Source organism: Lepidochelys kempii, chromosome 5, assembly GCF_965140265.1.
Source record: "Lepidochelys kempii isolate rLepKem1 chromosome 5, rLepKem1.hap2, whole genome shotgun sequence".
In the NCBI taxonomy this organism is placed as follows: Eukaryota; Metazoa; Chordata; order Testudines; family Cheloniidae; genus Lepidochelys; species Lepidochelys kempii.
In genome coordinates, this window is record NC_133260.1 from 27,059,398 (window position 1) to 27,071,505 (window position 12,108).

Here is a 12,108-nt window from a genome sequence, read left to right on the forward strand (position 1 = left end):
AGCTGTCTTAATGTAACTAGGTAATCATGTAAAATGCAGGAGCATTCCAACCCTGAAGTCTCAATGGAAGAGGTGCACTCTTGTCTGTGATAGTTTCCTGGTTTCATTGTTTTCCTTTTCCTTCACAGATATATATCTATATAAATAGAGGGAGCTCACCAATTTAAGTCGGTTACAATTTAAGTTACTTCCAACAAGACCTGTGCAAGCTTTGTCCCATAGTTCTGTCAGGGCATCTCCATTTAGACCGCCAATACTCTTCTGCTTAAGAGAGGATGATTGGGCTGAATAGTTGCAGACTGTGTGGTGTTTTTTGGGTTGTGAACAAGCAAAGAATAAGATGAAACTACCACATGCATTTCCACCTCTGACTTTAAGCCACATTACAAATTCATCAACCGCTCTAGCCTCCCTTACATGCATACTCACAAATGTATTCATACATTTGTAAAAGTACTATTCAACCTGGCAGGAATTTTATCTTGAACAAACACTTTCTACTTCTATTATAAATAAATAAATTAAGCCACTTTATTTTTTATCCTAGGGGAGCAAAATTATGTGTGGTTAAAACAAAACGAAAAGCCAGACAGGCAGAGACTCTTACACAGGATTACATTATAACACGTAAGTAATTTAAACATATATTTATAAGGTGACCCTTATTCATTTCTCAGGCTTTTACCTTTATATGTCCCCATCTCAAAAAGTCAAACTGTCACCATATTGCGTTTACACTTCATAGGAGAGTGGGTATAGCTCAGAAGCTAGTCCACCATACTACACGTCAAATGAAAATGTTCTTGCATATACCCTGTGTAGTTGTTAATATTGTTATTTACAAGGTGCAAATACAGACTTGATCTGATGAAATTCTGGATGGGCTAAAGTTTTCCTTCAGAAATCCAGGCTGGCCTTTTAAAGTTTATTTATTTTGTATGAAATATATATATTTCATACAAAAAACTTCATGAAAAATACTTTGAGATTGCAAAGATAAAAACTTTGAAGTCATGGAAAGACAGGATGGTGGTCTGCGCAGGTTGATGAAGATCTCTGACACTTGGGAGCATACACAATGTCAATGGAATGTTCACAGACTTAAAGGAAAATTTTTGAAGACATTCTACTAACAATGTGAAAGTGGTGATTTTCCAGGTCTTAGAGCTCAGCCAAAGATATGTGGAATTTTTGTCTGAACAGATAAAACACCACTCAGAACTATCCTCCTGCAGAATATCAAGTTTCTAATAAAAACTGTGGAGATGCTAGGGCTGTTCAAAGAAATCTTCAAAAAAATTGTTAACATTGGCAAAATTACCTGTTTTTCCGGAACCTCACTCTCGGAAGCAGCAAACCCATATTTGCTGAAATTTTCCAAATTTCAGTATGGAAAATTTCAGCCTCAATCAACAGTTAGTTTGGCAAAGTTATAAGCACATCAAAAGAGGAGCTTTATAATGGGTAATTTTAGGCAACCTTAATCGTAACATTGAACAGCCTATAATAGAAATAGTGTCTATACTTTCATTAATTAATGTTTGCATTCTAAAGTGCTTCGATTATGCAAATTTTCAAAAATTGGAGCCTAAAATCCACTGGGACCACAGCCTCTGAGTCAGTTAGGGGCTTTTAAAAATCCCACCATTAGATGCCTAAATATGGATTTCTCTAATTTTTGAAAATATTAACTTTATCATGAGGATTTGTCTGGTTCGTTCTTGCACATAATTGTGGAGACCTAGTAAGAATAGATCCATACAAAGAAATACGCTGAAAATGTTTCTAAACTGATAGAATTTGGAATTTCACTTGACAGGTTTTTTTGTAGGTTTGTTGCTTGTTTGGAAGCTTTTCAGAAGCCCCTTCGTTACAGGCAACATAAAGCATCTTTTTACCAAGAAAGCACAATAAACCATATTTGAATTTCAGAATTGCATATACTGATTGCTTAAAATGCAGGAATGCCACTTGAGGGATTAGGTGTTACTTTTAAAATACAGGCATATTATTACTCAGCTGGATTTTCCTCAAACAAGCGTGACTCCACATATGGCAAAATCTTGGATCTGTACATTAGTCATCTCAAATGCCCTGTGCAAACTGATCAAGTTCGTCACTTGCCAACAAACTGTTCAGACACTTCATACTTCATGAATTCTGCAAAAATAAACTCTAAACATTTATTCCTAAAGATCCACAGCCATATCATCTGGGCTGTGATTTCATTAAGTCTAATAAATTAAGCAGACCTCCCAGAATAACTCGGAAAGAGATAATGATGATTCAGTGGATAGTTCTGATTCAGTATAGAGCCAGTGCCTGCACATTAGAGGCTACTGTGCTGCTGAAGATACTGTCTTTTTGTTGAGAGGTTAAGAACAACACACTGACAATTTGTGGTCATTAAAAATACCAGGGCAACTTTCTCAAGAGGTGTTAAATCCTGGTGTCCTGGCCAAATTCTGACAGCAGTAATTAGGTCCTGCCAACCTAAATTTGCCTCATTACTTAGGGAAAATTGATTTTGGCAGCATATGTAGAAGTGCATCACAACTTGGATCAGGGAGGTGATAATTCTCCATCTGTCACTTTGCGGTTAAACTGTGCCTGGAATTTTGATGTCTCAGCACCTCAATATTAGAAAGATGTAGAAAAATTGGAAGTTAAGAAAAGAGCAAGTGGTTGATCAGGCAACTGATGGGCTGACCAACAGAGGAATGAGCTAAATAAGTGTAAATTGCCCCGGCGATTTATTAGATTAGGGAATAGTCGTTGGAGAAGTTGTGGAAATCTGGTTGCTTTAGACTTTTAAAAACAGACAGGACAAAGCCCTATAAAATATACTGTGATAAGCCAATGTGGAAGTATGTAAGAATGACATCCCTGGCATTGCACAAGGGGTGGCATCCTCTCCATGTAAGGGTCAAAAGCAATCTGGCCCATGGGGTTAAAGATGTAAAAGTAAATGTGATTGCTAACATTTAGAATTGTTTTCCCAAACTGTGAATCTTCTCTTTAGCTCATGCCCTTCCAATGTTTCGTGAACCACGGCAACGAAGTACCAGGAAACAGTTGGAAAAGGATAGGCTGGATCCCCTAAAATCTCACAAACCAGAACCTCCGGTAGCAGGACCAGGTAACCCATGTTTAGTCTTTTCAGATTGTTATAAGAAATTTGGGAAACTTATTTCCGAGTTCTAGAAGTAATTTTGCTTATGAAATTATATTTACATTGTAAATTGTTTGGGACTGGGAATGCTGTCTTTATTATGTGTGTGTACAATGGCTGGGGTGCTACTTCCATACAAATAAATAATAACAAAAATGACTAATGTTTTGTTTAGGCCCATAAAATATTCTATAGAACACTACTTTGACTGCAACTCTAAATGCTATTTTCTTTTCTTTCCCACATCTCTTTTCTTTACAGTAATATGTAAGTTCAGTACACTACTAGATCAGTGTTACAAACACAGTACTTCACATTTTGTCTATGTGTTCATTACTCTCAAATATTCTTTTTCTTTTTTTTTCCCAATTATAGGTCGTGGGGGCCGTGTTGGAACTCATGGAGGTACATTGTCATCATACATAGTCAAGAATATTGCACTGGATAAGACTGATGATAGCAACCCCCGAGAGGCCATTTTACGACATGCAAAGGAAGCTGAGGATAACCCCTACTGGGTTGCTCCAGCCTATTCTAAGTAAGGAAACAATTTTAAAAAACACAAGTAATATTTCTTAAAGCCATTGGGAGTTTGATATAAACAGAAAATATACATTTTTAACAGCATTCTCTGCCTTTTCTGGATTATTGCCAATAATAAATAAATTAAGCGTGTGTCAGAGCTCTGATATGAAGGCAGTATGTACAACACATCAAATTGTTAAAAGTATACATTTCTAAAATTTCCATTTTTAAAAGCTAACCTTTCAGTGCTAGAATACTCTTTTAAAGCTGTCTAAAATGTATTCCTTACTGTTTCTCCTGGTCCTAAATCTGTTACAGTTAAACTCCAAGGTACTAAGTAATCCTGGCTTTACAGGTGGAGAATTACAAGAGTACCAGTACATATTTTTAAAATCTCTAACACTTTCTGAAGTAGATGTTCCTCTAAAATGTGTGACATAAGTAGCATGGTCTGATGTGGATGTATTAATATTTACAAGATTTTTAAAGATTCACACTACACCATCATGTAGGTATGTATACATGCTAAAAGCCAGACCCATGTTACAAGACCTGTGCATCTACTTAAGGCAGCTTGGCTATATAGGTGGAAGGATACTAAAAATAGGTTTTTTTTCCTAAAATAAGTCTGCTCCAAAATGGGGCATAAATAAAAACACGAGTGCTTGTAGTGGTATAATGATTTAACTGGCAGGAGTCTGGGTTGTCCTGTAGAATATAGTTTTGCCATTTATGAGTTAAGTTGTCATGTCTAATTCTTGCCCATAAATTTTTATACCAGCAATATTTAATGTATAATATGTGTGTGGGGGGTGCATATACATTACATATACAGACATTTAAACTATGGAATAAACTCCTTCAACTCTTTGCCTACTTGTAAGATTCTAAAACAATAGCCCACATTTTCTGCCTTTTTTGTTTATAAAAAATTGCCACTGCAAAATGTGTTTTTTTCAAATAATTATTTATTATTATTTAACTCTTAAGTAGCACTTTTCATCTGTAGATGTACAAATGCTTCACAAAAGAAGGTAAGTATCAATAATCCAATTTTACAGCTGGAGAAAATGAGATACGGAAAGATGAAATGACTTGCTCAAGATTACATAGCATGCAGAGCCAAGGGCAGAAGCCATGTTTCTTGACTCCCAGTCCAATGCTTTTAGACAATGCTGCCACGATGTAAGTTTTACTTCTGTAATGAGAAGATAATTAAGAAAAGCAGAGTTTGAAAGTTGCCCATAGTATGTTAACAGTGATGGGTATTTGTGATGTGGACACTGATCCTCTGAGCTGAGTACAACTTCTTCACACAGACCATTGAGCTATCACCGGGCAACAGTTCTTGATCTCCATTGACCGAGGCTGGCTTTGAACTGGGAAATATTAACTTTTATAACACCTATGCCAGTGTTACAAAATATATAAAATAAATAACTAATGCAATACTGCCTACATTTACCAGTCCAAAAGTAGTACTCTTTAAAAGGATAATTCTGGAGAGGTTACTATAATGGAGATGCCAAGTATGGTGGATTTTTTCTTATTTGGAGATTCACATGTGCTGAAGATGAAATTTATTCCGAGTCTAAATTCAGATATTTTTACTTAAAATATATAAATATCCCTTCATAAAGAAGTAAATATGACCACTCATACCATCAGATATGTAGGTACTCCAGTGTATATTTGGCTAAGTAATTTAATTGATGAGACATTAGGTTTCATCCCTGACACCTGTAATGTAATAGACATGAAAGTTTTAAAACATAGTAGTAGTATAGAAGGCTCACTGTGTCAGGTGGGCAGATCTCGTTTCAGTTTATTGTTTAAAAACGTATCTACAGGGGAAGAAAAGAGCTGGCTGAGAAGTGGGGAGGATATAAGTCCAGAATGCTATTAGCTTATACACCAGACAGTGATGTGGGGGGCAGAGGGGAGAGCTTGGGCAATAGCCAGCACCATGCTGGCTTGACAGCTTGGGCAATGATAAATTTCATGCCATTATCCCTGCTTAAGAAACTTACTTTTTAAGAGGTATCCTATGGGGAATACATTTTAAAGTAATTTTTTATTTATATAGAGACACACAAATTTGGGCCCTTTCTGCATATCATATTACATTTCTGATGAACCTTTGCTTTTTCATACTTGGATTTCCAAAAACATAGGCATGTAGTTTATGCCTAATCTGCATGTACAAATTTGCCAGACAGATGTATCACTAGTCATTTGTGCACACAAATAGCCAATATAATAGTTGTGATAATTATGTATATTGGACTTTGCTATGTAAATAAATGTGCCTTATTTATGCAACATTTTACAAACGTTTCCCAAAATATGTTTAATAAAAATATGCTAAATATAGTGTATGTTTGTCATAAATTATCTAACTTTTCAGCATACTTTCTACTATATGCAGCAGTTCCTTAGGGGCAGAATTGTGTCTTCCCATGTGTCTGTACATAGCTTAACACTGCAAGTCTCTGGTTCTAAATGAGGTGTCTGAGCAGTACCACAGTATAAATAATACAAGATAATGTGATATTTTAATTATATTAGGAATCCCTTTAAAATATACTGTCCTAAAGCATAGAAAATATATACATTTAGTGAGTGTTCATTTTTAAAAGGGCTTTAATTAAATGATTGTATGTGCAAAACATGTATTTTTAAAATTGCACTTGTTCTTCCTATTTAACTTCTGGTGACCAGAACAATGCTTTTAAATTCGCTATTTCTTTGTTCGTATTCTTTCTCTTAGATAATGTTTTATTTCTGTATGTATGGGCAATGTATAGTATCATAAGAACATAAGAGTGCCCATACTGGGTCAGACCAAAGGTCCATCTAGCCCAGTATCTTGTCTTCTGACAGTGACCAATGCCAGCTGCCCCGTGGGAATTAACAGAACAGGTAATCATCAAGTGATCCATCCCCTTTTGCCCATTCCCAGCTTCTGGCAAACAGAGACTAGGGACAACATCCCTGCCCATCCTGGCTAATAGCTGTTGATGGACCTATCCTCCATGAACTTTCTAGTTCTTTTTTGAACCCTGTTATGGTATTGGCCTTCACAACATCCTCTGGCAAAGAGTTCCACAGACTGACTATACATTATGTGAGGAAATACTTCCTTTTGTTTGTTTTAAACCTGCTGCCTATTAATTTCATTTGTTCACCCCTAGTTCTTAGAAGGAGTAAATAATACTTTCTTATTTACTTTCTCCACACCAGTCATGATTTATAGACCTCTATCATATTCCCCCTTAGTCGTCTCTTTTCCAAGCTGAAAAGTCCCAGTCTTATTAATCTCTCCTCAAATAGCATCCGTTCCATACCCCTAATAATTTTTGTTGCCCTTTTCTGAACCTTTTCCAATTCCAATATATCTTTTTATGAGATGGGACGACCACATCTGCATACAGTATTCAAGATGCAGGAGTACCATGGATTTATATAGAGGCAATATAATATTTTCTTTCTTATTATCTATCCCTTTCTTAATGATTCCCAACATTCTGTTTGCTTTTGTGACTGCTGCTGCACATTGAGTGGATGTTTTCAGAGAACTATCCACAGTGACTCTTGGTAACAGCTAATTTAGACCCCCTCAATGTGCATTACTTTGCATTTATCAACCTTGAATTTCATCTGCCATTTTGTTGCCCAGTCACCCAGTTTTGAGTGATCCTTTTGTAGCTCTTCTCAGTCTGCCTGGGGCTTAACTATCCTGAGTAATTTTGTATCATCTGAAAAATTTGCCACCTCACTACTTACTCCTTTTTCCAGATCAGTTATGAATATGTTGAATAGGACTGGGCCCAGTACAGCCCTCTGGGGAACACCACAATTTACCTCTCTCCATTCTGAAAACTGATATTTTATTCATACCCTTTGTTTCCTATCTTTTAACCAGTTACCAGTCCATGAGAGAACCTTCTCTCTTATCCCATGACAGCTTACTTTGCTTAAGAGCCTTTGGTGAGGGACCTTGTCAAAGGCTTTCTGAAAATCTAGGTACACTATATCCACTGGATCCCCCTTGCCCACATGCTTGTTGACCCCCCTCGAAGAATTCTAGTAGATTGGTGAGGCATGATTTCCCTTTACAAAAACCACATTGACTGTCTCCACAAATTATGTTCATCTATATGTCTGACAATTTTGTTCTTTACTATAGTTTCAACCAGTTTTCCCAGTACTGAAGTCAGGCTTACTGGCCTGTAATTGCCGGGATCACCTCTGGAGCCCTTTTAAAAACCTGGCGTCACATTAGCTATCCTCCAGTCATTTGGTCATTTAACAATTTAATCCATTTAACAATCTGTTATTTGACCAGGCTTTTTTTTATATATATTTCCCCATGGGTGATTATTCACTTAATGAGAAAAATAGAAAATTCTTTGCATTAGCTAAAAAAAATCCCTCGCTACATATTTAATCTTTTTTCCCCATTCCTGGTTTTTAAAATAATTTTAACAGAGGCGACTACTAGGTCCAAGTCTTTTTGCTGATCCCTTCCTTTAATTTTCATAATTCTGTAATTGTGATGACTGGGTTAGAGTTCATCTGGTCCTGATTCATAGTGGTAGGGTTAACAAGTATGTCATATTATCAAGTCATGGCTATAATAGACACTGTACTTTGAGGTTTTCCTTTATAATAAACAGCGGGCACAGAACCAAGAAAGTTGTGGTTTACCCTCACATTCTTAGTCACAAATAATACATGTGATGTCTCCTCACAGTCATACCATTTGCCTGAAGCCAGCTTTGTTCTTTAGTGAATGAATCCTAGCCGATGAGTAACAATAATTTAAAAGAATTTGACCTATGAACTTCAAATTGCAGTGAAAACATTTGGAATGAGACACTCTGGTTTTAAGTAGTAAAGGAAAATGATTGTACTTTAACCTCTGTCTTCTACAGTCAGAAGCGGGGGAAGTCTTTTTTATAAGTCTTATCGGGGCTGATCCTCTTGCATTTTAAACTTTTCTGCAAGAACAGAGGAAGGAGGAAAAGAAACCTGCATGTTAATTAGCTACTCTTTATGTAAAAGCCTCTGGATAGAAACACAATAATTCTGGCTTGATCTGCTGTATTTGGCAGACTTTTTTCATTTTTATTTGAAAGTACAATAAGAAAAAGCCATACTTAAATAAATCAGGTGTGGGAGAATATTTTAAATGAGACGTTTTTCCTCGTTCAGTAGTTTTGAAATGCTTTATGAAACATACTCATTACACAGCTTATAGTCAACATTTATTTTTTGAAAGTCTCAAAACTAGTAGTGAAGATTAAATAAAATTAAATAAAATATTACATTGCTGTAATAAAAGATTGACCTGTTTTTTAAAAAATGAGAATAAATGATCTATTTATTTAACTACATTGCTTAGCTACGGTAACGAATTATTTAAAGGAAGTTAAAACATTTTTAAAAGTTCTTTACTTACATTCTGACAGAACCATTATTCTGAAAAAACTGACAAAAATTGATTTATTAGGACTGGTTGTTTAATGTTTTTTAATCTTAGTTAAAATCAGTTAGGCAATGAAAATAAGACTTACTAGACAATATCGCTTTCCTTTATAGAACTTTAGGAATTGCCATATTGAAACAAGACCAGAACAGTCCATCTGGTATGCTTTCCAGTCTCCAGCAGTAGCCAGTTTCAAACTAAGGTGTCCACAAAGATCAGCTATGCAATAACAGGCCAATAGAGGAAATTTGTTCCTATCTCCAGGCAGTTGGTGGTAGGCTTGTGTCCTGAAACATGGGTAGTTACATCTTATATCCTAGATAGTGTAACTGTAGATGTTATTTGTATAAGTGTCTTATCTTTCTTAATCTTTAAGTGGGTGTTCTAAAAGGACCATGGAGGGGGAATACAGGTGCAGTAACCCTGAAACTGTGACAGAAGTCACAATGGATGAAGATGGAGTAAAGACCTTGAGATTTGGCAGGGAATAAATTGTTATAGACCTTGGTGGTACCAATTTCAGTAGGGTGAAGAGGGTTTGAAGACAGATTGAAGGGTTCAAAAAAAGAGTTTGAGGAAAGGAACTTGAAGCAACCATTGTAAAGATTTTCAACTCTTTGTGAACTGTTTGCTTTAACACAGCTTTACAGAGATGCTTTAATTATTTCAGGTGTCCTTCTATCTTTCAAACTTACCACCAGCAGGAACCACTAAATGTTGTAGCTGAGGGTCCAATCATCCACATTTGAAGTGAATGGGTATTTTACACTGACCTGAGTGGTACAGGATAGGGGCCTAAGCAGGAAGTATTTTGCTGTTAATCTAAGACTTTTATGGTCAACATTTTATATTTAGCAGTGTTAAAAGAAACAGTCATTAAAATAACACAGGCTTTAGAATTGGGGACACAATTAGAACTTTATGATCAGATGGTAGTGATACCATATGCTAACTAAAAGCAGATACCTACTGTCATAAATATAAAGGGAAGGGTAAACCACTTTAAAATCCCTCCTGGCTAGAGGAAAAATCCTCTCACCTGTAAAGGGTTAAGAAGCTAAAGGTAACCTCGCTGGCACCTGACCAAAATGACCAATGAGGAGACAAGATACTTTCAAAAGCTGGGAGGAGGGAGAGAAACAAAGGGTCTGTGTGTGTCGGTATGCTTTTTTTTTTGCCGGGGATAGAACAGGAATGGAGTCTTAGAACTTTTAGTAAGTAATCTAGCTAGGTATGTATTAGATTATGATTTCTTTAAATGGCTGAGAAAAGAACTGTGCTGAATAGGATGACTATTTCTGTCTGTGTGTCTTTTTTGTAACTTAAGGTTTTGCGTAGAGGGTTTCTCTATGTTTTGAATCTAAGTACCCTGTAAGGTATCTACCATCCTGATTTTACAGGAGTGATTCCTTTACTTCTGTTTACTTCTACTTCTATTAAAAGTCTTCTTGTAAGAAAACTGAATGCTTTTTCATTGTTCTCAGATCCAAGGGTTTGGGTCTGTGGTCACCTATGCAAATTGGTGAGGATTTTTACCAAACCTTTCCCAGGAAGTGGGGTGCAAGGGTTGGGAGGATTTTGGGGGGAAAGACGTGTCCAAACTACGTTTCCCAGTAAACCCAGTTAGAGTTTGGTGGTGGCAGTGGATATTCCAAGGACAAAGGATAAAATTAATTTGTACCTTGGGGACGTTTTAACCTAAGCTGGTAAAAGTAAGCTTAGGAGGTTTTCATGCAGGTCCCCCCATCTGTACCCTAGAGTTCGGAGTGGGGGAGGAACCTTGACAACAGTTATGAAAAGTTAGTTACTGTTTTTGCTTCTTCGAGTGCTTGCTCATGTCGATTCTATGCGCGGTGACTCACAAGCAGTATCCCAGGAGGTGGGCTTGGAGTTCGCAGATGTACTGATTGCAACACTGCTCTCCCGAAATTGGCATCCTCATGGGCCTGTTGGGTGATGGCATAGTGGGCCATGAAGGTGTGAATGGATGACCAAGTCGTGGCTCTGCCGATGTCCTGATTGGTATCTGCACGAGGAATGCTGCGGCTGAAGCCTCGGCTCTTGCAGAATGAGCTGTCATGATGGCCAGAGGCAGAACCTTTGCCTGCTCGTAGCAAGCCCAGATGCAGGTGATTATCCAGGACGAGACTCTCTGGGATGACACCAGCAGACCTTTCATCTTATCCACCACTGCTACAAAAAGCCGTGTCGACCTGCGAAAGGTCTTAGTTCTTTCATTGTAGAAGGCCAGGACCTATCTAAGGTATGCAGCTGTCATTCCTCCTCAGTTCTGTGAGGCTTTGGAAAGAAGATGGGCAGAAAAATATCCTGATTGTTATGGAACTGTGACATCACCTTTTGTAGGAATGCCAGGTGTGGGTGAAACTAGACCTTGTCCTTGAAGAATGCTGTATAAAAGGGTTCAGAAATTAAGGCTCTGATTTTGGAAACCCACCTGGCTGAAGAAATTGCCATAGGAAGGCAGCCTCCCATGAGAGGAGCAGTTTATTAACAGGACCAGCACTTGACAGGTGGTCTATACTACGCCAATGCTGTGCTGAACCTGAATCTACGAACAGCCTTTGAACTGCCATACACTTTGTAAAAAGCCTTGGGGCTGCCGACAGACTGAAGGGGAGCACAGTGAACTGGTAGTGGTGTCGGTCCACCACAAACTGGAGGAACCACCTGTGTACATGGAAGATAGAATTGTGGAAATATGCATTCTTTAAGTCAACGGCGGCGTACCAGTCTCCCAGATCCAGGGAGAAAATGATAGAGGCTGGGAGATCATGTGGAACCTCAACTTCTTGAGATATTTGTTGAGGCGGTGCAGATCCAGGATGGGCCTCAGGCCCCCTTTGGCCTTCAGGATTAGGAAATATCTGGAATAAAATCCTTTCCCTCTCAAATCTCAAGG

The 12,108-nt window shown here is 37.5% G+C and overlaps 1 protein-coding gene across 3 annotated transcripts in view; it reads left to right on the top strand.

The window, feature by feature from the left end:
* The window catches only part of WDR70 (WD repeat domain 70), a 271,958-nt gene that overhangs the window by 249,044 nt on the left and 10,806 nt on the right, over positions 1-12,108 (top strand). For 2 of the 3 annotated variants that reach the window (XM_073343800.1, XM_073343799.1), the window contains 3 exons: positions 548-627; positions 3,023-3,139; positions 3,548-3,710. In XM_073343800.1, coding sequence (XP_073199901.1) covers positions 548-627; positions 3,023-3,139; positions 3,548-3,710 — 360 coding nt within the window. Of the gene's footprint in view, positions 1-547; positions 628-3,022; positions 3,140-3,547; positions 3,711-4,758; positions 9,709-12,108 lie in introns of those variants that run through there. The other variant, XM_073343801.1, reaches the window with a different exon arrangement.